Source organism: Lonchura striata, chromosome 2, assembly GCF_050655825.1.
Source record: "Lonchura striata isolate lonStrDom1 chromosome 2, ASM5065582v1, whole genome shotgun sequence".
NCBI classification, from domain to species: Eukaryota; Metazoa; Chordata; class Aves; order Passeriformes; family Estrildidae; genus Lonchura; species Lonchura striata.
Window position 1 is genome coordinate 67668157 of NC_140704.1, and position 27463 is coordinate 67695619.

The 27463-nt window shown below is 39.7% G+C and overlaps 1 protein-coding gene across 4 annotated transcripts in view; it reads right to left on the reverse strand.

The window, feature by feature from the left end:
• The window catches only part of JARID2 (jumonji and AT-rich interaction domain containing 2), a 210329-nt gene that overhangs the window by 72232 nt on the left and 110634 nt on the right, over window positions 1-27463 (reverse strand). For all 4 annotated transcript variants that reach the window (XM_021553230.4, XM_085571501.1, XM_021553241.3 and 1 more), the window contains one exon: window positions 18552-18693. In XM_021553230.4, coding sequence (XP_021408905.2) covers window positions 18552-18693 — 142 coding nt within the window. The remainder of the gene's footprint in view (window positions 1-18551; window positions 18694-27463) is intronic.

The following is a 27463-nucleotide window of genomic DNA, read 5'->3' on the forward strand; positions in this document are numbered from 1 at the left end:
CTGAATGAGTTCAGTTTGGTTAAAACTGAGAGGCTGCTTCAGAAAAAAGGTGTGGTATATGTTCTTCCCTTCACCTCCAGCCACATGCTCCTGCTTATGCCAGCCCTAGAGCTCCTGAGACCCTATAATCAGCTAGCTGAGGAAGTCCGTCAAGCTGAAAATTAATTTCTAGGTTAGGTCTTTTTCCTTTTTCAGGTTGGGTTTCATAAGCACAGAAGTGCTGGCGCTGGCACAAAAGCGGTGGCACAAACACACTAGAGGGAAGAACAGGACTCCCTTTTCCACCAGCAGCTCACATTTAAGATCACCCTAAGCTGACTAAGAAACACATTAGCTATTGAACTGTAAAATTTTAACAGAAAATGTTCCTAGCAGCAATGCCAGTGAGGGCCCTTTCACTGTCAACCTTTCTGCAACAAGGACCCTACTTTCCACCAAGACAAGCAAGGAAGACAAATTTGGGTGGGCTTTTTAACTTGATAACCTTGGGGGTTTTTTTAAGAGGTTTTTTTTGAAGTAATGAAAAGGTCTGATTTCCATCACTTCTGTCCCCATGAGCAGATCACCCACTACTTTTCCCTGTATCATCATAAGCAAAGCCCCAGCTTACAAACATTTAAAATAGAATGGAGAGAGTGGTATACCAGATGCTGTCTACACTGACAGTGACACTGCATAAAAGTGCAGTGAGCACTTTATGGGTGCCCCATGGGAAAAGTCCACTGGCTGGCACTGTGCTCCTCTGGAAGTATCCCTGAGGTGTGGTTGCTGATCATGATAAACCACCGGAGCAACAGCTAAGCACAGTAAATCTGTCTCAAAATCCCCAAAATCCTGGGATGCTTCCTGGCACCTTCTCTTCCTCCTCAACTGCATTGAGCCAATATCTGGTCACTGATCTACTAGCAGTACTCAGGCAAATAACTTTTCTATCCCTTTTCCAGGCTGAAATTAGACATTAAATAAAAGAGGGCAGGCAGAAGGAATAAAATCCTATGAAAACCAGTATGTGCACACCCATGCCTGCTTGAATCAGATGAGGGCTTGAAGTCAATTTGCCACATGGCCATACAAAAGGTCGTGGCAAGAGTGCTCCCACACTGCAGGAGCAGCAAGAAATTGGCAATTACTTCAGCTGGGACCACCAGTGAGCTTTTCATGAACTCGACACCAGTTCATGTAGTTTTCAACGGCACCTGAAAGATAACTGGTGAGAATGTCATGCAAAACTCCACACTGAGAAGAACGAAAGAAGTGAAAATTGGAAAGAATGGTTGGGCAGCAAGAAAAAACAAGGCAATATGGGCAGGAGCAATTGAGAAAGTAAAACATTCTGTCGGTATGTTCAGGAAAAGTGGAAGTTGACCAAAAATAAAATGGAAATCCTGTAAGGACCAGATGACTGAGGAGAGAAATGGCAATGCAGCCACAACAATCCTGATCAGAAAACTGCAGAAATCTGACACAATATGCAATCCTTTTCATACCCAGCCAACCACTGTGCCACAGGTAAACAAATATGTGGAGGATTTCACAAACCCCTCGAGTATTTTCTTGATTTAAAATTATATTAAATACAGGCTCAGTAGCTTGGGATACTGTTCAAAATAACAAACAAATGCAACCACAACGGGTTGTGTGAGTGACTGCCCTTAGCACTGAGGAAATCTTACTAGCTTGAAGGTGAGAATTAAGTCAACAAAGTCAAGAAATAAAATAAATGCATCTTTTATCACACCATTACCAAGGGAAGACAATGCCAAAAGGCAGAACTAGAGATGCTTCTCCTGAGGCCTTGCTGGCAACACAAGACTGCCCCAATTTAATTTTTGTTAAATCACTTCAAATCCACGTGGACTGTTATGGGTTAAGAGCAGGTTAAACCTGTGCCTTGTTGACAGATAAATCAAAAAGACAGCCTGTCCATACAGCCTCTTGTGCCAATTTAACTTCATTAATTTAAAAGCTGCATCCTAATTTATTTTAACATAAGCCGTCTAAAAATCTCAGCAAAGCACCACCACTAAAACTCGAATGACTCTGGATCAGGAAATCCAAAATCCCTTTCAAAGCTGTACCAGATTCCAGCCAACCTATCCCACAACCTGCTATTTTCTGTGGTGGTTTCCTACTGCAGATAGAGGGAAATTTTGCCTTTAGAAGAAATTTAAGCTGCAATTCCATCTCCAAATATTCAAATACTATACTTTGGAAAAGGTAATGACTCCAACTTCACATTTTCTATGTGGGCAGTATTAAAGCCATACCAAAAGGAAACATCCCTGACCTAATACAGGGTTCAAAATCTAAGTAAGAATTTTGCCAAACATTCTAATCTATATTTTTGTGCATCCACCTGGGCTCTCTCTCTACCCACAAGGGACTCCTCACAGCCAGGCAGCTTCAAATGTGTTCCAGCACTTCCATGCATCATTTTTACACAAATCTGCAAGATCAGAAGGTAACACTAGAAATAACTGGGTCACTAACAGAATCTCTCTTCCTTGAGTGACCTTAGACAGCCTGACATGACTGATGTCAATGCTTTAAGCTACAAAAAATTAAACTATATAGGTAAGTTTTACTTATTCAATGTTTTATACATACATATACATATGCATGTTATCTGCAGTGAAAAGCCATGATTGGAGACAAACATCAGAAATATGAATAGCTGATTTTTAGATTACTATAATAAGCTTAGCAGAAAGTATTTCAAAATTTAATGAGATAATAAACTGTCATAATTAACTGCATTTTACATACCTTTCCCCTTCCCCAAGGGAAAAGAAAGGCTTTAAAAGCAATCAAAAATCAAAACTAAACACTCCTCCAGATTTAGGGACCCATGCTACCACAATTGGTGAGCCAAACACCATAATACCTACAAAACATGGGTCTGAGAGAACTCAAGAGTTTCACATCATTTCTGGCTTTAGCCCTTTAAGGAAGGTTTTCTAAATCCAAAAGAAACCAGTGCACTCTCAAAGTGCAGATGCAAAGCAAAGCAGCTGTTGTAGCTCACATATTCGCTCAGCACTGGAGTGTTAAATTAATGACTACTCAGTTTTACTGAGCAGCTCCTTTAGAAGGATTCAGCAGACAATTATTACATACAACCATTTCCCTGAAGAAAGGAGGTTTTAGGGGGAAAACCAGAAGGCGGGGGGAGGAGGAGGAAGAAAGAAAATAAGAATACTGAGCTTTATCATCTACAAGCCAAATGCAGCAGAGATGATCTGTGGAGTCAATCCCCACCACAGTGACCATGAGGTTCCCTGAGTCAGTGAACAAATAACAAGTCAAGACAGCTCTTCCTCTACACCCCTCTCTCACCACATAAGAGGCAATTCTCTAAAAGTATTTCTTGGCAAGGTTTTAATGTTCTGCATTCCACTTAATGGAGGAAAATCATGCTCAAGGATCTGTCTTTGGAACAGCTACAGCTGACACAGAACATCAGCCTCCCCCATCTAGAGAGATGCCATGAAAAGTGAGACACATCAAAAATCAGGGTTTATTGTTATTTAAATGAATAATTTGAATTCTACTACAGAACAAGGTGGTACTCTCCCCTCCATCGACTTACATGCTTCTAGAAAAGAAATATGAATAAAAACTATGGCACCTCAATTTACACAATCTCAGAAACAACTTGGGGGGGATCAATCTACAAATACTGTACAAGTGGCATTATAAATAAGAAAATTTAAATAATCAGCTTCATAATACAGCAGGGTTACAGCAGTTATATATGCTGAACCCAAATTTCCTCATGCTAAGAGCAACTTGATGCAGAAGCTGTGGTACTTAAGTGAATTTGCTCGTGAAGCAAAGGATGCTCACAACCTGCAGAAATGTGTCTTTCCTGTGTCAGGTGGTGGGATGCAGCAGAGAGAAGGAATTATTCAGGAGAAGCCGTGAAGAGTCTACAGCATGTGAAATGTTATTCCAGAGCAGTACTGATGGATTGTAACTGTTAACAATGGGGACTTCAGAAAGTTAAAGTAGTCAGCTGTCCAAAAGAAATACCTATGGCTTTTCACACCATCTCCAAGAAAAGAGCAGCTATTCCCTTATTCTTATTTATATTATTTATTATATTTATCTTATTTATATTTCCTGTTGTAGAAGAAATATAAATCTTCAAGGAAAAATAAGGCCTGAGGGGAAAACCAAATAAATCAAACTCCTTCAAAGTCTCACACCATGAATTCCAGCAATTCTGCCTAACACATGGAACTGAGGGGCTCTGGGATGCCACCACTCAAGGGCTGGTTGTTGCAGATGTCAGTAAGCAGTTTGTTTTCATCAATAACACAAGATGCCTGTAGCATCACCAGTTTTACTATGTTCATTGTTTATTAGAAAACACAACTGTCTTATTTTTTATTAGTTGGCATTTCTCAAGGTTCCCTGCCTTTATTTTTCTCTTCCTAGTATAAATGAGCACATTTGCCAATAATACAAATAATACAGTCTAAGGAGAAAAATGAAGCTCCCACTGTGGGATGTTCATTGTGCAAGGCCAGAAAATTTAAAACAGTGATAAATGCATTAAGTTACATTTCACATATCATTAAGCAATGTTGAATTCTTTCCTTAAAACACCCAACTTGACAATGCAACCCTCCTAATAGAGGGTGATCCCCCAGCAGACACGGCAAAGCACTGTGCTGCATTATATAACAACATTTTCCAGAGGAATGAGCAGAGCACTTTCTGTGATGCACAGGGAGCATACAAGCTGTCACTGTGCACTCTGCAGCCTCTTCTACAGGGATTGTGCAGCTGAACCAAGTTACCTGTAGGTGTATTAAAAGGAAGAATAAATGACATTCATGTAATATCTATGTTTTGAAATGCAGGTAGCGCCCAGCAGCACTGCACTGCCTAATTAAAATCCACAGGAAGTCAAGGCAACACCCATCCAGAGGTAAAGAACTCTCACACGTGCATCTCAGATACCACCTCTGCCTTCCTATGGTAGAGGTGGTAGAACATTGCTCTGCACTGCGACATCTGCTTTCTGCACCAGCTAAGCACCATGATTTATATGTGCTGGCATTCATACAGAGGGAGGGGAGGGCAAAAAGGAAAGAAACATAAAACTCCATCTAATCTCATATCTCATCCCACTTAAGAACTTTCAAGGGCTTGTCAGCTGATGAGGTGTGCTGCTGGCATTGAGTATTGCCAGTGCTCAGACCTTCTTGATCTGCGTTTCATCCACCCCAGTAACAGAGCAGAAAATCTTCATAAATCCCCCGTTATATTCAATCTGGAAAATAACCGCTGTGACACAATGCTTTGGAGCTTTTCATTTGCACACTCATCAAAATAATTAAGGAACTGAGACTGACATTAGGGTTTGTAGGATTTTTTTTGTTGTTGTTTTTTTTTTTTTTTTTGCGGGGGGGGGGGGGTGTCTGGTTTTTTTGGTGGCTTTTTTGTTGGGTTTTTTTTTGGGTGGGGTTTTCCATGTTCTTAGTAAGGGGTTCCATGGCTGACATGACTCAGAAATTTAGAGCTCATTATACGGAACCAGTGAAATTAGTATTCCGTTCATGGGCTTAATAGGTATTTAAGCAGTGTAAGAGACAGGTTTTGTTTTGTTCTTTTTTAATTGATAGAATAAACTGTATTCAAATGCTCAGAAAGTCTCACTTGTCTGTGAAGCAGAGGGAGATGAATGAACCAAGCACAAACAGTCCTAGAGCCCTTTGTGGCCAGTAAGTGGGTTTCCTCCTCAATCTCCAAGCCCTTCGTAATTAAAGATAGCAGCTCACCTAATGCTCAGAAAATGCCGTAAACATTTGTTTTCATTAAGGCTCATAGTGGGAAACCACGTTGAATAAAACCTAGCAGAAAAACACTTCACTAGAAAAGGTTGGGATGGTCCAGAGAAACAGCACAGCAAAGAACAAGGAAGAAAACAAAGCAAAAAGTCATCAACTAATTCATGCATCCTGGACTGACTAACGATCAGTAAAGAAGTACAGAGAGGAGCATAAACAAAAAAAATTATTTCCATTTTAAGGACTTAAGCGTTCTGTGCTTTTCATACAAAAACCAGCAGTTTTAAGGACTTAAGGGTTCTGTCCTTTTCATACAAAACCCAGCAAACTGTCAGAAAAGGTCACCTCAGAAGAGCAAAACATTCCTCACACTACACTAAAAAAAATTAACCTGAGTGAGAACAGCAAAGAGGGATTCTGCTACCCTTATTAGTAACTTGGGTAGGAGGGTGTGGGGTGTCCAGGAAGATAAGAGAAGACTTTCTTCTTCCTAGATTTTATTTAGAATCATGAATAAAACCCCCTACGTCTTCAGCACCTGCCTTCTTGATCTACCTCCTTGAAGCATCTTGCTAGAATGCTCTCCACAATTTTGTCCTCCCCTCTCCTCTCTAAGAAAGGTGTCTAACTCAATAGGATATTCTGGTTGTAATGGGAAAAAAATATTCCTGAATATGTGTGTGTGTCCTCAAGCCTCAACTTAAAGAAATTTCTGTCAGTTTGCTTTTTAAGCTGGGAATGTCAAGTTGTAAAAGACATGTCCCCTGTGCAGTGAGAAGTCTTGGGGAAAAAGAAGACCTAGAGGAAAGGATAGGTCAAAATAAGCACATCGTATCAGGGTCTGGAAATCTGCCCAGATACTGAAATACTGTTGCCTGTCCTCATGACAAACACTACTTTAGACTAAAGGCCCTTTAAAAATCATTATATGATATGTGAAGATTACGTTCACACTTCCTTTCTGAAGTCAAGAGTAACAAGAAGCTGTAACAAATTCCTTTTCAACTTGCCTTTTTAATGTTAAAAATTAGAAATAATGATCTGACAGAGTTGCATTTCTAACATCAGAGCTCCATCTCAGGAAAAGAAACTTCATCTCCCAGAGCTGAGAAGAAACAAGAAACAGCAACAGACCCAGACCCTGCCTTTCTCATCCATCCCAGACCAGAAACTTCCTCCCTCTGTATCAAGAAGACCAAGTACTTTGGTACTGACCTATGAGTGTTTTGTTCAAACTGGGAAATTAGCATACAGCTGCATCTCCAGGCTGGCAGAGGGCTTTTAATTGCACGTAAAAACCTGATAGAGAAGCAAATCAATCTGAAGCCTTGAACTTCAGACAGCAGGTAACACCATGTAATCACACACACACACACCCACACCAAACAGCAAAAGCTGCTAAGTTTCCTGAAACTAAGAAGTTCCAAATAAGGGGCTGGGAACCAGTGCTAAAGAAGATGCAACTAAGAAGCTGAAAACAATGACCATAATTTGAAGTAAAGTTCCATAATGAGAAGTTTCTATGACTTGAAATAAGAGGAACACAGGATGGCTTAGGATACAATGGGATAATTTTATTACAAAATATTGAAATAATTTCAGTGAATTACCCCATAACACTAGATGAATGAATAAAGAAGAGATTATTCCATTTTTTACTGTGAATTGAATATTCTCTTTGTAGTCCCACTGAATTAGTAACCTTGCATAGCTGCAGCTTTGGGGCAAACGATGCAACACAGCGCAGACTCTGCACAGAAGGCTTCAAATGAGCAATCCTGTGGGTGAAGAGGAGGATGCCTTCCTATGCCACTGAAATAATCAAGCACCCAATGAGTCTGAAACCCAGGCCAGCATCCATCCAGTCAATGAACACTTTCTCACACTTCACACTGACCACCTTGAGCAGAGGCAGCAAGATGACATGAGCCAGGTATGAGCTTGGGGAAGTACATGGCAGACGGTACACAGCATCATTTCTGATGGTTTGTTCTGTGGTGTAAAACGCCAGCAGGCATACACAGAGAATGATAATTGAAAAAGAAAATAAACAAGACTCTTTGAAGGGCTACTCCAAGTACAGTCAAAACCACAGGCACTTAATTTATAGCTTTCTTCAGCCAACAGACATCTTAGGAAAATGTCCAATCCACTGAAATCAATAATAAATAAGCACTTTCAGTGGATGCAGGAATTAACTCTTGTTATTTAAAAATGGATTTGAATGCAGTTTTGCTGATAAAGTACTGTCAAAATCCTCCTTTGGGAGAGAATTTATTTTTTGTTTATTTATGAATATCTATGTTAATTGAATACCAGAAAAAGGAAGAGCAATATATAAAGCCCAAAACAGACACATATTCAAAACAGATATAAACAATATAATTTACTTATACTTTGCCCTTGAAAACAATAAACTATTACTCCAATCTTAAACTTCTTAAAACTCTGCCAATTATACTTGAAAATTAAGAGACATAAAGCCATTAAGCACTACGCCAATCCAGGCAAGAGTCTGAACAGAAGGCTATCTGGTACCTAGGCTACCTAGAGATACTGTGGGTTGTACTGCCCAAAGAAGAACAAATGTTTGAATTTATGTTTTAGGAGGGTCCTGCAACAAAAGGCTTCAAGGAAAAACCAAACTTTTTTTCATATGGGTTTTTTTTTCTGAATTACTTAAATTGATTATTCTGATAAGAAGTGTGTGACCTTTACTCAAATGCTATTCCCCTCTATTTCCATTTCTCATCTGATTCACCTTTTAAAGTTTATTCTGCAGTCCATCTGGAAACTGGAAGGAATTAAATACTCTTAATCTGAGATGGCATATAGCACGTGTATCAAAAGTGAATTTAACAACAGGGTTTCTGTATAAGAGAAATTAAGTAAAATGCTTAAAAATCAAACCTTGATTGCGTGGTAACATTTGGCCAGGTATTACTTAATACTTTAATTTACACGTAATGAGAGGATTTCACAGGCCTAGAGATGTGAAGGTGAGTATCAGAAATTGTGCAACCCTAGTTTGTCTTCTTGTTCTGTTACAAATTAACCAGGTAGGATGAACTAACTTTCAAGGAAAATCAATAGTGGTCAATTTTTCTAGTGTAAGACAAACATAAGAAGTCCAACCACACCACGACACTGCATTTAAAGGGCCAGTTTGATTTCAGGCTTCTGACCCAAGAATCAGGGAGGCTGAAAGATTTCTTAGTCTGTTAGAAAACCTCATGATTTTCAATGTGCAGGTGTAAAGAAGATGTCACTAAAAATAGAAGTAATCAAGAAAGTCCCAGCTGCTTACTTTAACAGCAAACTAGACGTATGCAAAAGAAAAACATGAGACTCCTTTCTAAAAAAAGAGTTGATTAAAATTTTAGAGTAATTTATTTTAAAATGCACATTTTGCTTGACAACTTGCAGAACAAATTGTCAGCAGGCCAGGAATAATCTAAAGCATAATAAAAGAGCACAGGAGACAAAAAGTAAAGGGTTTCAAAGTCTCTCCCTTGCCTCACAAGGAATAGGAATGGCCAAAGGAAACATTGCTTGCCTGTTTAGGATAAACTGAGACCAATGTTATCCTGGGGGGCTGAGTTGATCAGGGTACCCAGCCAGTTGTTCCTGTTCATGTTTTTCCCCAAAGCCACCTCTACTGTGCTCCCTATGGTGCCCAGGGAATCTGTTCAATACCAGTTCCATGGACCCCACCAAAAATCACCTACCTTTGCTTTGGCCAGGTGACAAACCAAGCCAGACCCAGAACAAGTGAGGTCAAGGGAAGGACATGCTTCCTTATTATGTATCACCCGTGGGTTTTCAGGCTGCAGTTTCAACCCAACACTCTCAGTGGGAGGCAAAGAGATTTGCATTATCTGACCAAGAGCCCAAAGTAGGCAATTTATACAGTTGTAAAACAGAGGGTCTTCTCAGTAGGCTCCTGATTGTGCAAAGCCGCAGGTGACAGGGTACAGTGCTCAGCAGGCCAAAGGAAAACAGGAACATTTTAATAATCACCTAGGGCAAGATGTCTCCAAAGAAAGAGGGGAAAAACCTCTGAATATGCATAAGAAACACATCCATCGAAAGAGCAGTGCAAATATACTGGCTTTCCAGGTGGGATGTCTGCTCAGGCAGGCAGTTGTGGTAGAACTTCTTGGTTGGAGAGCCCATTTAAAATCTAAGTCATTCAACAAAGCAGTGATATCAAACCACAAACAGCAAGAGAAACAATGCTTTCCCAAAGGAAGGGGGTTAGAAATACAACAGCACATATGCAAAGGAAAAGATCTGTTGCAGAATAGCTGACTACCCAAACATCCGTGTTTCTCTGTTAAGCTGGAATATATAAAGCTGTATATAAAGAGCTATCAAAATTATGATGAGGTGCAAAGAAAAGTCTCTCTGACTTAAAAGGCTAATGATGTGTTGTCTCAAGTTTTCATTTCTTCACCCGAGAAATTTTAGCTTGCACCAGAATATGTTTATATTAAATTCCAAAACCTGCCATTTAACATAAATGAATTCTAAAAACTGTCCTTGACACTCAGCATACATACACACAAATGTTACCAGTTAATTCATTTTACAGAATTATGACTTCAATGAACAGCTCTTCAACTGTGAAGAAAGATCAAGTCAGATAATAGCTCCAGAAGTGACCCTTTTAACTAGGGACCTCCTCACTTCCTACTCACATGCCAGATTTTTCATTTATATAAACAAATACCTACAGGATATCATGAAAATGAAAGCATTACAGGCAAATGACATGTTGCAACAGAAGAGATATTAGAAACCAAGTCAGTACAAAGTCTACTGACTTTATTGAAAAGATAAATAACAGCTGCAGGAGCTCCTAGGAAAGGAGAAGGGCAAGGGAGGAGAAAACGAAGAATGGACAGATATCTCCATAGTAACTACAACTATGAAACTCAGGGGAGAACTTGTTTGAAAGCTGAAAGAAGGATGCTACTGGAGAAAATAGACTGTAATATAACTGGGAAAAAAAAAAGAAACTTCCAAATAATTTTCCACACGGTCAAAGGTCCCTTAAGCTTTAGTTTATTTAATCAGAGCCAAGAACAAATACCAAGAGAGAAAAGCAAATAAAAAAAGCATAAAATCAAAACATAATGCTGACATGACTATTACTGTACAAATTACTTAACAATAAACATACTGCTAAAAAAACTAAATATACAAATGTTCAGGCTAAGAAGAAAAAAACAATTAGTTTCCCTCAGGAAATTCTGTGCTACTGGATGATACAATGGAAGAAGAGAAAGGAAAAGCACCACATAAGCATAAACTAGGTGACATTTGTAAAATTCCTGTTATTATTCTATCCAACACAAGAGACCTGAGAAGATTCTAGAAGATATTTACAATATGGAGATTTATATTCCTCAAATTCAGTCCAGACTTAGAAAACTCCTGCAATCCCGCTCTGAGATGCTAGTGCCATGGGCTGACCTATTTCTAAGCAGTATTTTTACAACTCCAAGCCTCTGTCATCCACTGGAGAGTCTCAAGACTCACATCCTTACCTGGAACCTTGATTTGACCCGTAAAAAACATTAATACCCAGACTGCTGGTGAATCAGCGGTAGCCCACATTTATGCTGTCATTTGCAAGGAACATGTTGTGAATATATTCCTATCACTTATATATTGTCCATATGACCCACATATATTCCTGCTCTGGAATAAATACTGAGCAGAATTTTCTATAGTTCAGTGTATGCCAAACCAGCATAAAGTATGAATATAATCTTCAAATGCTTATTAAAAAAAAAAAAAAAAAACCAACCAAACCAACAAACCCAAAAACCAAACCAAAACAACCTACCACCAATACTCTTAAACTCACTTCCACTTTAAAATATTGGAATGGCGCTCTCTTTTTTAGTATCATTATCTTTGCACAGCATATAGGACCACAACAGATGTAGCAAAGACTTATGTTAGCCTAAACATCAGGCTAGTTTTATACCAACAATGGTGTATTTGCATTAAAAAATTTAATTTTCCATTGGCAAACAAATTTGCTTTAAAAAGTGTCTTTATCAACTATTTCCTTTATCATTTTAGAGCAACTTCTCAGTGGTATTAAAGCAATCAACATCTGGCCTGTCATACACAGAGGTGAGATGTGAATTATGTCAATCATAGTTCAGGATAGGTTATCAGGCAGCTGAAGGAGTGTTTGCCATAGACAGAACAGAAACAACTCCACTTATCCCATCTGATTTGGAAGCTTCCTTGATCCCTCAGTGAATGAGTCCAAACTCAAGGTCATTAAGACTTTCCCCACAATTCTGATGTCTGAAAAGAAGGTGGCGGGTGACAACAAGCAAGTGGTAATTGGACATGGTGTAACATGTCTCAGGTTGCTATAAATCATATCTTCATAATTATTAAATCACAACTCAAACAAGTTGTTTACATAGCTTCCTACCCACAAAGTTCAAGTGTTCCCAGATTATTGTACCTTGTTATACTTTTGCATGTCAGATAGAAGAATTCATGTCACAACTTCTGTTTGCTCCTTATGAAAATACTGAAAGAACATTAATCACCCCATTTCTTCCTTTTCAAACTAAATACAATGATTTTCTTGACTTGCATTATAAAGCAGGTAATCTGTCTTTTTACTATTCCTCTGCAAATCCACTCCAATGCACTATTATTGCTTTGTTTATAAGGCTTGTTATTTAAATATAAATGTGCAGCACTGAAAATATATTCCAATCATATCAGCATTCCCAGAAGGGGGGCAGGGGGGTGTTAAAAAAATATTACACATAAATCTCACTGCCATTTTGGTTTTATTGTGGATTAATGCAGTTCTTCATACGCAAACAACTAGTGCAGATTTTCACTGCCAACTGAAATTAGAAAAAAATAACAGAAGCACCTGGTTGGTAAGTGGGCCTACATTGTATTGTAGCAGGCAACAGCTGAACACAAATACATTATATACTGTTCCAATTAGTGAAAAGACTATTCACTAAAAAGGTCTTGGAAAAACACTTTGATATTACGAGCAGTCTCCTGCTTTCACACCCAAGTCATAATACATTGCTCACTCCATAACCTACAATACCAAGCAGAAATCCCTCACAAACTTACAAATGTGGGAACAGAATTGACCTTGTTTTACATCTTGCATGAAAGGTGCTAAGTCTAGTGCTAAAGAGATTCATTATTAACTATAAAAACAATTTGACAAAGAGAAAAAAGGAAAAAAAAAAAGGGGAACCCCACCCCCCCCCCCATCCCTAAGTCCCCTCAACCTTTTGACAGCTCTACTGCAAGAAAGTCCTTTGCAAATCAAGTTGAAAGGATGTATCATTAAAGAAACCACTTAAATTAGCAGCTTGCCTAATATGCAAAAGCTTTCCTACCCTTGACTGGCTTTTTTTTGTGCTGAGAGTGCAAAACAGCTCTGCCAGCCTAGCAGCTGTGCAACCACCAGCCAAGGGAGATCAGCATGCTTGTCTCCCCCTCCTTGGACACATACTCCCACCACCTTTTCATTTGATAAACCTTAACCCTCCTGTAGCTCCCCAATGAGCCAGTTCAGGGAGTGAAACTGGCATCTAAAAATAAAAACTTAAGACAAACAGGAAAAAGGAGGAGGCAGCAGGGAGGCAGCACAAGGCAAAGAGCAGGAGCACATCCCATGGGCTGGCCTTGCTGTAGTGCACAATCACACTTCTGACTGTCACATGCTTGAGGCCGTTAGCAGAAAGCTGCTGTATTAATTAAAGGCCTCAGAAGGTTCCTAATAAGCAATTTCTGGCCAATCTAGCTGTGACAGCTTAAAATGCTACTGCTCCCCAGTGAGTTGTTCCTTTCTCCTGCAGCCAACTTGCCTTTCTTGCAAAAGAACTGGACAAAGTGTCTTCTCCCAGGAGCTCTGCACACCCTTGGCCCAGTGGGCATTGTCCATCAACTCCATTGAGGAAATTTCCCTAACCCTATTTTTTTCCTAAACTAAGCTAATATTTTTTCCCCTTAACACAGAGAATATTCTAGCATTAAAATTTTTAAAATCCCCACTTAGAAGTTTAACAGTTACTAAAATCAGTCAACCTCTTCCTGCCTCGCACAGCCCTCTATTAACACAACTTTATAATAAAAGAGAAATGCATTTGGCAATTCCCCCTGTGAATTTCTGGGAAGGGGGCCATGTAAATGAGTAGCCACCTGATTAGTAACAGGAAGCAAGCTATAGCCTCTTACCACCAACAATAAACATGCTATCACATCAAGTCTGCTCTGCATATCTCTTCCTCAACATCTCAAATTAATAAACCAAAACCACTAAACTGAGTAAGATGAGCAACTCATTGCTAGAAAACCTACAGCTGTCTCTGCACACTGTTATTAATTGCCAATGGTTGTAGTCTTTGGAGTTGCCCATAAAAATGTACAAGCATCCAGCACAAACACCAAACACCTTTGGCCAGTTACCTATTAATTTTTTCAATTGAGAATCATAGTTGGAAACTGGAGATTCACAACAATAACACGCAGCTACATGGAAGCTACACTCCTCCTTCAGCAATAACCTTTTGTTCGTAGGTTTTGAAAAATGTGTGATCTTTACATGGTGAAGACCACCCAATCTGGTAGTTTATCAAGCCCATATAACAACAGTTTTGTTAATCTCTCCTCAAAGCATTGAACAAACCAGGAACTTCTCTCATTTACACAGCAACTAGACAGGAACCCATTGCACAACAGATTCAGTGTAACATGTCAATGCTTAGCTTTTGCCACATGTTGGAATAATGCTGGCACTTTTCACCTTTACTGGCTGAAAATCGTATTTACTAATTAGCATTACCCCGCTGCTTCCCCTCAGACTTGGCCACTAGCAACACACACAGCCCAGATCGAAGCGTTTTCCATCCTTTTGAGTGTAAACTCAAACAAATGTAAATATTCTGAAGTACTGAGCTTGCCCCTACTGCCAGTACCAATCCCCCCCAAACTCCATTTACTCTGTAAGAAGGGCTTACAGTTTTTGGACTTATCTGGAGCCTGTGAAGGGGCAAAGCTATACATGTACTCCTTTTCCTCTTTACCACCACCACCAGCAGCTGAAATCTGCAGTGCCACAAATACTATTACAGTAGAAAATTATACATGTAAAAAAAGAAATGGAGATGGGGAATTTTTGCATCAGAACCAAACCTGGTTGTGTAAGAAGATTCCTCCAGTCCCTAGACAGCAAAGGTATTAATTACTGACTACACGCTGACTAATTGGAACCATTTGAAGCTTAACAGTGTCAGGCCACTGCATTCAAAAACCCTGCTCCATCAAACAAGCTCATCCAAGTGAGCTTCCAAACAAAATCTGCAGTATTATATCAAATCTGCACACTTTCACTGTAACACCACCACAGTGCTCTTATGGTTCTTCAATCAAGCTATGCTACTAGAAAAGGGGTTGAAACCAGAAAATAAATAGATTGATAAACCTTAAGATGTGCTTGGCTGGGGGTTCTACTTTTGCGTTATTCTGTTTGGCATCTCCATGTGAAATAAGACATACTTGTCACTGGTCTGCAGTCAGGCTGGTAAGGATTTACTGCCCCCACAGATGCCAGAACCTACCTATCTACAGCTAAGTTCAGAAACTCACTGGGAGCATCCACTACCTAGTTTTGACCCATGATTGGCACAGTGAGACCAGAAAGCAATGTTCACTGCTAGGAAATTCACCCTCCACTCAGTTTGCTAAAATAATTTACACTTACTGCTCATCCAGGCTCTTGTGCAAATTGTCTCTGAAACTGGAGGAGTTTGAATCAACTATAAATGCAAACTAAAATCATACACATGCTGCATACATGCATGAATCCCTATTCCCTTTCTAAAAGGTGACCTGCTCCATGCAGGGGGAGGAAATGCTGCCAGGTTAGTCCCTGAACGGATGAACAGGGGCCAGAAGACTGCCAGACACAGCAGCTGGGAAAAGGCAGCAAGAAGAAACTGGGAAAATATTGCCTCCACAGTACCAGCCTGCCACTACACTGAAGAACTGAAAGTTGAAACCAGAGTTTTAAATCACTAAAGAAACTGCAGCCCTTTACAACAGATTCCCATATTTACTATACTTATTTGCTTAGCACCTCTTTCCAATGTGAGTGTGAAATAAAGGTGACTTATTCCTCTAGAATTTGACAGGTTCAAGCTTCTGAAAAACCATTCCTGTCATGAACCAAAAAAAAAAAACACCAAACCAAACAAAAAAATCAAAATCCCAACAAAACCCCACAAGCTATCAAGAAATAAAAGTAACTTACATATAATGGTTGGTTCAGAGTACATTCCTAAAGCTACAGTCTTTAAAGGTGTATTTTATTACAAGAGTGTCTTTAGTTATACATGCAGCTGAACAGACAACTGTAAAGTTTGATTTTGAGAAATCCTGGGGGAAGACAAGGAGGACATAACTTCTCAAAATTTGGCAAAAACTTGGCAAAAGTTGAGGCAGTCAACCTAGAGATTCCATGTCAGTCCTGTTTGCCCCCTCATCATCTTCCTGCACATCCTTTGTTTACCAATATTCCCAACACAACTCTTTTTGGGATTGCAAAATAACCTGGATTGAAGAAACATTGCATATTCAGCTAAACAAAACAAAAAGCCTAAAAGGAAATAAGAAGACAACATAAAAACACTCAACATGCTCCACTACAGCTTAAGAGAAGGAACCCAGAAAGGTCTGTCTGCAAAGAGGAAGCTCAAGGAGGAAGAAAAAATAGGCAAAAGTCTGTGTTGGGTGTAAATGGAAACAAAACAAGAACGAACTCCTTCACAGCAACAGAACCAACAACTGTAGTATTATTTCAACAGTTCATGATGCTTGAAGAAGTAGTGAAATTATGCTTTGCCTTCCATGAAAGCCAGAAAAAGTTTTCATCTTGGGTCTGTGTTGAGGCTGGTTTTTTTGTTGATTTTAATCTGAAAAGTACCAAAGGCACTGAGCTACCTACTATGTCTGAACCACCTAGCTGCCTCTCAAGGGTCTGAATTCACCCAGCCCAAACCTACCAAATACTCTTCCAAAAACGTTTCATCCAGAGAACTCAAGTACAGTTTCTGAACACTGGTAATGTAGAAACTCTACACATTCCTGAAGCTGGACTATGCAGGGCACCAGGAGCAGGTACAGTGTAAAGGACAAGCCCTCCTGCCCTTTGCTAGCCCCAGAAGAGGAAGAGGATGTCCCCCCTGGTTGCACCAGTAGCTGCTCCTACAACCATACTCTGAACAGGAGATATAAGTCTCATGCAGGTTAGATATGTAAAAACCTGTCAAAAAGCCTCAATTCATCTTCTTCTCACTATTTTAATCTCAACCAGCTTCTTGAAGCTACTCATGGTGTGACCCTGCAAGTCATTATGTCAGCACAGCTGAGGAATGAGGGGACAAACTAAGTGTAAAGGGAAGCAGAAATTCTTTAAGACAATGTGCAAACAACAGGCTGGCCATGAAATAATGACCATGGTCTCCCAGGATCACGCCAATAGTAGAGGTCACCTAAACAGCCCAGCAGAAATAATTTTCAATCCTCTGTTGTATCACACAAAACTGAAAATCAGAACACAACTATCTTTGCCCTGAGCAGCAGCAAGATGCAATAAGCTTTGCAAAATTTCTACCAGTATGGAAGAGAACATGAATTTTTTATTTATATATAAATATAGAACAATATAAATATAAAATAATATAAATTAATATTCTGATATGCCTGATTAGCTAAGTGGGTGCATTGGTTAGAGTTTTGAGTTTATTCCAGAAAAGATTGTGGGAACAAGGGATGGGAAACACTGGAACAGGAAAAGAAGGGTGTCCTCCTCACCCCATCAGGCTTCTCAGTGGAATTATAAGGTCATACAGAAAACAGGGATTCAAACTTTTTTTGTTTGAAAGATAACTGGTGGTGGTATGATTATTATTACTATTATTATTATTATTACTATATAGTTCATTTTTGGTTTGGAACTAGGATGTGAGAAGTGAGGAGGAAAACAGGTTGAGGAAGCATTTCTAACTCTCTTTTAAGTGTCATTTTCTAGACAGCCTGCTTTCGTTCCTACTTCACAGATAGGACAACTCCCAGCTGCCTGCATTCTCAGCATATTTTCTGTAATTGACTGGCTTGAGGTCTATGATTTTAACCCACATTTTGCACATACAGTGACTTCTAGGAAAGAGAAGGCAGCTTGCTGCAGCAGTATCTCAAAGCAGTTCTTTGCAGCCAATAGCCGCTGTATTACATTACTATGCAGTTCCTCTTCTCAGCAGTATCTGTTCTGTCCTTTTCTACCTTTTTAACTTTAGACGGTTTAATTCACTGAAAACTAAAAATAACAACAGTAACAGTAACTACTTTAGTGATGCTTTCCTTGTAATTGCACACACATACATATTGACATGGCCTGAGAGGCAAAAGCCAGGAGAGGAGAAAGTCTTAAGGCATCTAAATTAGCTTTATCCACTGTAAAATAACAACTGTTTTTCCATGCTTTCCAAAACAGCACCAAGAACCATCTCTACCAATGGGAGAAGCACAGTCTGCTGTTCATAGAAGGAATCTATGCTGGAAAGTCCATTTATGGTAGGGCAGTAAGTGCAACCATACCCTTCTGATAAAATAAAAAACAGTCTAAGACAACAGGGACAAAGATGAAAGGCTCTACTTTAATCATAATTCACTACTGACCTTTTCCTTGAAGGCCCTTCTTCAAAATCTGAAGAACTAACATCGTTGCTTGTTGAAGACACTTGCGATGCATCGTCCTTCTCATTCTCCAGCTGTTCTGATCCTGGTCCTAATCCTTTAGATTGGCCATTATTGAGAAGTCCTGCAAACATGACAAAGGAGTACACAATATTCAAGACCTGTATTGATTTTACAAAAATTCACATGTGACACTTACAATAGAGAGCTGATGCCCAAAGCAACTGTCTTGCAAAGAGATAGACTGATAACACTGATTTTGCATGGAGGTACTTCAATAAAAATGTGCCAGCTTCCCTGTTTCTGATTTGGCTGACTCTGACAAACCGATCTCAAATATCTATGAGTGTTTGTAATAGTGTTTTTAATCTTGTCATATTCAAGAAAGGGACACAGCTTAGTCAAATTCATCCTTGTTTTACAGAATTCCTATGATTAGCATAGGTGAAAGTATTTTACATTTATCTGTGGACTGATATAAAATTAAGCTGCCATTTGGTTCAATTTTGCATCATCTTGCTCTTCATTCTGGTGCTTCCAACTACTGCAATTTATGCTCCTTTGAAAAAAAAATCCTAAATCTCAAAGAAGTGAACATCAAATGTCTATTTCCTGACCTGATTCTTCTGGCCAAGTGTCACTAAACTACAGAAACTCCAGACTGCCAGAAAAAGTACACAGGGCAACAAAGGTTTACAGGCCACAGCTGCCTTCCCTTTTGTGACTTTTCTCTCCTGGAGCAATAATACAACGAGTCCCACAGTCACACAGATGGAAAACAGCGCTGGACCTCTACAAACATAACATTTAACAAATTTTGTGTATTCTGTGCCACCAAGTAACTACAATATAATATGACTCTTATGAACAACAGCTGATCAGCAATGAAACCACTCATACTTAAGGAAGAATTAAAATAGTAACATATTCTTCAGCGGCCTCTAGGATGAGAGGCAGGAAACAATTTTATTAGCTCACTATTTACTCAATGTTATAAGAGCTTATTACCAGAAGAGTTGCAATTTAATCGAGGAGAATGCTTTCTCGTTTCTCTACCCAAATGGTTTCAGATATAACATAAGAAATTTTTGTTTCACTGCAGTATTTCCTCAGAGAAATGCTGATAGGACTTCCCTTGCTTAGCATTTCAGTCTCTGTAATTGCACCTTAGAAAAGAAAATGTGGTGAGGAAGGTGGCTGGGGGGGTGGGGGCTGTATTGCCCCTTCCAAGATGAGCCAGGCAGTGAGGCTGGTCAGCGTACTGCACTGAAAACACTTACTAAGAATTGCAGTTTAAAAGTTTCCATCAGCACTGTATCAGTGCCACACCATTTCAGAACCCAGTTTTCAGGAAAATCACCATCCAGCACCACCAATGCACTTACTCATTGCATAACCAAGCATTCAACCAAGCTCAGCTTGAAAGGGACACCAAAGCATAACCAGAGCCAGAGCAAAGACACCTCCCCCAGTGAGCTGCTGCCTCTAAGTCCTGGAACCTTGGTCACAGCTGAAGTCAAATCTTCCTTCCCCACAAGGCCATTTATTCACTGCTCACTTGGCATTATGAGTACCAGCAGGTTCTGAACCTCCCCAGTTCCAATCTATTCGCTCTGGTTGCCCATTTTTAAATTCTAATCCAAAGCCTGCATCATATCTCTCTCTTCTTTTCCCAAACAAAATTTGCTCATATTAATTCTGAACTACACCAGATTTCTCTAGACTTGGGCTATGTGGGCCACATGCTACAGATTTTGTATGCAGTGTTTTAAAAACTCCACCTACAAAGCAAAAACATGTTCCAGTTTTCTTCTGGAGAAGAGTTGGTGAACTGGTAACTCAATTTTTTTTCCTAACACACAGCCCACAAAGCACAAGTTGAAACTACACACCAATTTTTGCATTCAATTGTCTCTTCTAGCCAGCATAAGACTATGAGGGAGAAGTAAAATTACTCAATTTACATTTTCTCTCTATTCTTTTGCTATTTCCTTTTCATTAAAGGGATCTCAAACTGTGACCCACCAAATAAAACAAATTTCAGTATCAGTACATGATACTACAAAAGGGTTTGTTGTATAAGAACACAATATGACGTGGGGTGACAGCATCCCCTTCAAAGCATTCCCAAGGAAATGAAGGCAAACTTTGAAAAAACACTGAACAGATTATACTTCTATGCTGAACTCACCCCCTCTAAAAGCCCTAGTGCCTATGTTTACTCTTACAAAAGTTTCAACTTGTGCTTTGCATTTTTCCATGAAACCACTGCTGATAAAATTTGCAATTTTTGAACTCTAGAGAAGTCTAAATCAAGCATATCATTTGAGGCCTGACACTCAGTAACTTAACTCTTATGGCAGAATTTGATTAGGTTTTCCAAAAGCAATATTTGTTCTGGAGACTTGCCATATGTAAAACCCAGGAACCTGAAGTATATGAGTCAAGAAAATCACCTTTCAGGCTGTCAACTTGCATGCACTTAGAAGGCAATTTTTATTCATCCCTTCACCCTGCCAAACCATCAGCTCACTTGGGAGACAAGCATGATTTGTGTTTCTCAAGGAAAAAAAAGTATTGGTTTGCCAACCATTATTCATCATAACCAGCACCGTTCCAAGACGCAGTAATATTGGTGATAACTGATGTTAGCTATCGTCCGCTGGAACCAACTGAAACAAGTGCCCTAAAAGAGAGGCATAAAACTACAAATGAGAGATACTGATAAATACTGGGAATGGGTGTCATGTTCTACAGGTTTTCAGGGTCAGCATAATTGCAAAATCCACTCTGAAGTGATGAAAGGCACAACCCAAAGCTTCCTTTCAAGCACTGGAGAGAAAGTACACGCAGAAGCAGGCTGTTATAAAGTTTATTGCCACTCAATCATTTTTATATCAAATGCATTCAGCTTGCCCCCAGATACCTTTTCCTTCAAATGCCATTCCTGTTATCTCTAACTGCAATAAGCCACATTCTTTACTGCTGTGCATCAGTTGGGAGCTATGAAAGGTCTGGAGGCCCCAGGACAGGACTGGGACCCCGCAGCTTTGTCAAGTGACACTCAGGCACTCCTATCACCATTAATGAGTTGGTGCCAGTGCAGTGGACAGGACATACAGGTCTGCTTGACTTAAGGAACATCAACTCATGTGGGTTTGACTCTCCAACACCAACCAATCACACTATATGAAGCAGCAGGCATTCTTATTTCTTAAACGCTGAGTACTACAATTGTGTATGTATATAAAGAGAGAAAAGCAGTTCAGTGAGAAAACACTCTTTTGCATAGTCTGGAAAGCTGAACCACTCCAAGGAGTGGCTACTTGAGAGCACTCAGCAACAGTTAAGGAATCACCAAGTCCTCAAGAGCCAAAACAAATCAAAGGGACAAACACTTCCTCTACTGCTTTTCTATGGTTGTACCTTTCAACCTCTAAGCCATGATGCCAGCAAGCCCTGGCTCCTGTCAAAGTCCATGACATTCTCAGCTGCTGAAGAGCTGGCAGAGGCTGCCCGTCCCTTACCCACTAGGCTCATCTCAGCCCCAGTTCTCACTGCCTTCTCCCCTGGCAGCTGGACTCATGACCAACCACCAGACCTGAATAACTAGGCAGAATAAACCAGGGCTGATAAAAATAAGATGTTATTCCTGAAGTAGAAAATGTTTGTTTTAAAAGTCAAATTAGATTCAGGAAAAAAAAAAAAAACTAAACCTCATTAAAATTAAATTTGAAAGCACAACAACTTGCATTATAAGTCAGTGTAGGATTTCATATATTAAAATGACTTACATGAAATAATAATTTCTATATACAGAGAATCAGTGCATATTTGCTGCCAAAATTTAAAAATAACTGAAACACTGAACGGTTCAAAGTCACTGAGTAAACACTGCCTTAATTAAGTCAGTAATAATGAATTATTTAATTAAGTCACAATACAGGAACTTGCGTATCAAATGAAATCTACAAACCCTTAAACACACTGTTCTGGTTCTGACTGACCAAGACTAGATGCCATCAGAGAAAGGCCAGTTACTAATTCCTAATAATTAAAAAGAGTAGCTTAAAACTAAACCATGGAGATCTTAACATCCTCTCTAAAATGTATCTTACTCACATAAATGTCAACTTCACAGTTCTGCTGAATTTGTTTTTAAACTTCCACAAATGCTGCAATACCAAATCACAGTTTTAGATACAGGCTGCTTAAAAAAAAAAAATTAACTTCTCAGTATTGATAAAAACCAGCAAATGTCACTTTTTCATCTACTCTGTTACAAGCTAGAGAAAACACAAAAGCCCTTTCTGCATACTAGTCATTATTACAGAGACTTCTATCGCCTCTGATTTATTTGCCTTCCACACTGAATGTTTTCCAATCTGTCTGTGGCTACAAGTTTATTTTTTTTCACATGCAGGAAGGGCTCTGCTATGAGAACTGAGCCGTATCTTCTAGGGTGATCCACAGAGAATACGGATATTATGGCTGTACAACCTGCACACAGCATGCTCCCTCCTGCTCCCACTGCAACTTACCACCCCCTTTGCTTCTTGGCTGTAGTTGCCATCCGAGCAGAGGGCTTGCTGAGCCTACCCCAGCAACTGGAACGTTCTGCTCACCAAAAACAGTGTGTAAATAATAGTTAAATCTGCTTAAATTAGCTTATTACAGGGGGCTTGTGCTGACTCAAGTGGATTGCTTCTCAAAAGAGCCTAGCAAGTAAGACAACTATTCCAGCACAGGCAGGGCTTCATTTACACTGGTACACATTTGCTGACCTTTCTGGTTTTTGGTGATACACACACACTTTTAGCAGCTCTCTACAATTCTTCTCAACTCTTCTTATGATCTAACTTATCTCTGGTCATCTGGAGAGATGAACAGGCACATACAGGACAGGTCTTGGGATCATCTGAAGATGTGATGCAAAATCTCAATACCTTGGAACACACCATACAATAAAACAAGATGTTAACTATAAATGCACAGAAGGAAAACTGATGGGGAAGGGAGGAGCAGAAAGCAGCAACATAAGAGAAGATAGCAAAAATGTAAGGGAGGGTTTGGAGTTAGTTTGTTTTAAAAATAGATGAGATGCAATTACTGGTACGTTCTTCATTATTAAAGTTACTGAATAATCAGGAAACCAAAGGAGAGCATCTGAGCAAACTTCAGCATCATGTGGTTAGTTAACTAAGTGGTTGAGCAAAGAGACTTTCACAATGTTTCCAAAACACTATTTCCACATCACTTACTCTAATGCCAACAAGGCATCTCAGCATGAACATTTCCATGTTCTTACAATAGAGCAACACCTATTTTAGCTCACTGTTTCCCAGTGCTAAGGCAGCTTAGGAAAAAAAAAATGCATTCAATTGTATTTCCAGTCAGTTTCCACAGTCAGAGGCAACCCGCAAAGCCATTATGTTAGGAAAATCAACAGTCAACACCCCACAAACACAAGCCAAAGATATCAAAACCATTAAATGACCTAAACAAAGACAATTTCAACATGACCATATTCACAGCTTTCTATATCAGATAACATCAGAGGGTCTACAGTCCAGAGGAGCCATCCTGCAGATCTCAGCAATATGTGAAATGTGTAACTCTGCTCCTGGGTGTTTCTTGACTATACAGGGACACTCTCTTCCCACTGCCAACAGATTCTGGGTTGGTTTCCCCCTGGCAACCCTTTCTCTGCATTCCACCCTGATCCCTGCAAACTGAATCGCTATGGGCTGGTAGAAAGTCCAGTTTCCAGGGCAAGCAACAAAACAAACACAAGTTACAGTAAGTTAAAAAAGGGATTTACTCAAGACAGCAGTCTCACCATGCTAGGATGACAATGTTCCTTATGACAGCATGTAATAAATGGCAGGGATTATATAGGCATGGAGCTAAAGCTCTGTTCCCTTATGGAGTAACATGCCTGTTCAAACTTCAGCTGTGCAGTCTTTGGAGTTGTACAGGGAAGTTTTGTTTTAAAATATTAATGATTTTTTTCTTTGTGCAACATCCCATATAGGAGAGCTGACAAAAAAAGTTACAAAGCAAAGGGTTTAAGTGCAGTGTTATAAAGTCTGAAGGTTAACCATCCCACACCATGGTCTGGAAGTATAGCACCACCTGAACATGGACAAACTCTTGAGCATAACTGCACTGTATGCTTCCACTGTTATGGAAGACCACCAACGTGAATTCTATGATTAACGTTAGGGGGGAAATTACTATCTTAATCTCTTTAAATATCTACTCTGGCCACCTGTTTCACAGAGGTACAGAATGTTTCACACATACTCTATACAGAAATCAAAACCAGCAATAGACTGGTGTCTCACATACACCTCTTGCTTTCCTTCAATCTTGTAGATATTGCCTACCTAGACTTTAGTATAGTCTTTCACACCATTTCGCACACATTTTGCTGAAGAAACAGGCTGCTCAAGGCTTGGATAGGTGCACTCTTTGCTGGGTAAAAAATTGTCAGGACGGCTGGGCCCAGAGAGTGGTTGGTGAGTGGAGTTACATCCAGCTGGCAGCTGGTCACCCGTGGTGTTCCCTGGGGCTCAGTGCTAGGGCCAGTCCTGCTCAACATCTTCACCTATGACCTGGGCAAGGGGATTGAGAACACCCTCAGTCACTTCACACACAACACCAAGTTGGGCAGAATATTGACCTGCTGAGGGTAGAAAGGCTCTGCAGAGGGATCTGGAGAGGACAGCTGCCAAGCAGAGAAGAACCTGGGGGTGCTGGTTGGCGCCTGGCTGAACAAGAGCCAGTCTGTGCCCAGGTGGCCAAAAGAGCACCCTGGCCTGTATCAGCCAGGATGATACCTGTGTGTGTATAGTGTGGCCAGCAGGACCAGAGCAGTGATTGTCCCCCTGTACACAGCACTGTTGAGGACACATCTTGAGTGCTGTGCTCAGTTTTGGGCCCCTCACCACAAGAAATACATTGATGGGCTGGAATGTGTCTAGAGAAGGGGAATGGAGCTGGGGAAGAGTCTGGAGCATAGATCTGATGAGGAGCAGCTGAGGGAGCTGGGGCAGTTGAACCTGGAAAAAAATGGGGTTCAGGGGTGACCTTATCGTGTTCTACAACTGCCTGAAAGGAGAGCATAGCCAGGTAGGAGTTAGTCTCTTCTCCTAGGCAACAAGTAATATGACAAAAGGAAATAGCCTCAAGTTGTGCCAGGGGATGTTTAGAGGGATATTTGGAAAAATTTGTTCATGGTAGAGGGGTCAAGCACTGGTCAACCTCAGAGAAGTGGTTGAAGGAGCATTCCTGAAGGTATTTAAAAGATGTGTATATGTAACACTTTGGAACATGGTTTAGTGGTGGACTTGGCCGTGCTGGGTTAACACTTCAACTTGATTACCTTGGAAGTTATTTCCAACCCAAACAATTTTGAACTACAGGGAGCTACAGTTTCTTATAAGCTGTATCTTTATATAAAAGTTTATTTGCATAGCACAATTAATTAACTGTTTTCACCATTTTTTCTAAGTAACAGACAACCAGCTGCAATGCAATACAAATCTACATTGCATTGCCTGTAATCCTAAATTTGCCTTCTACCAAAACCACCCTTTACACACTAGATCGTATGCTGAAACACAACCCAAATCTTGGTAGACATGTTAAATAATTACATTAATCGTTTGATGCTAAGTTTAAACACACCGGTATCTCTAAAACATCTGCAGTCTGCATTAATCAGCACACTGTACTGAGTTACTGTATTTAGCTGTTGTATAGCTATGCACAAAAGATAATTTAGTTTTATAGTGCAAATGCCATCTGTCACATTGTCACAGCATGACAAGGTATCACATTACATATTAAACAGACAACATGCTTCAAAAATAAGGCCTATTTTCATGCTCTGGTTGTCTCAGAGACTAAAGAATGGGGTTTTCATGATAGTAACATAATTTAAAAACCAAACAAACCACATTTTTCTCTGGGATAAGAGATATTAATTCCCTGTCCACTTTTTTTTAGGATAGTTGTCATAAAGGCTATTTTCATCTAATTTGGCAATGCAAAATCACAACAATTTTTTGTCTCTAAATAAAAAAGCCACAGCATGAAGCCATCATCGTTTATGCCACACAATGCTCTGTGCTGCCACCATGATGGTAATTAACAGTACGTGGGCTTTTCAGATGACAAGCCACTGGACATTAGGTTGATTGTGGTACATAACATAGCATATGCATAAAGCAGTACCACTATGCCAAAGACTGTTAGCAAATAGCTTGTACAGTCTTCATAACTGACTTAAAGGGTGCTTTTATATGTAGATATAAATCATTACTATGGAAGCCAAGCATGAATGACGTTACAGTACAAGATGTGTTTGTCAGTCTGTTAAAAGACCAGATCACCAAAGAAAACTGATTAAATAATACAGGTTGAAAGAAGCTCCTTACTCCCATTACAGCTCCATCCAAAACCACTATTCAGCAAAGATATTTTGTGACTTTGTGTCCTGCATATTAGTCCATTACCCGTGTTAATTGAAATTAACTGTTCTGCTGTTTCCACACAACACTTTCTAGGGTATTTTGTTTTCATTTGGGGGAGCTTGAATTGAGGTTGGGATGCTATTAAACTCATAGAAACAGGAATACAACAGTCAAAAATGAACGTAATTTAATTCTGTCAGGAAACTACTCCAGGCCATATTACATGGTTCAAGCCCCAGTTTGATTTATGAAATGTACACCTGAAAGAAATTTAAAACAAAAGAAATCAATAAAGCACCCAAAAAATGCCTCCCAGTGTCTACACTGTATAAATAGAGAAAACCCTCACCTGATACTTGTTCACACTTCTGTTATTTTAGGTTTGGGGGTTTTTTTAAGTATTCAAAAGACACA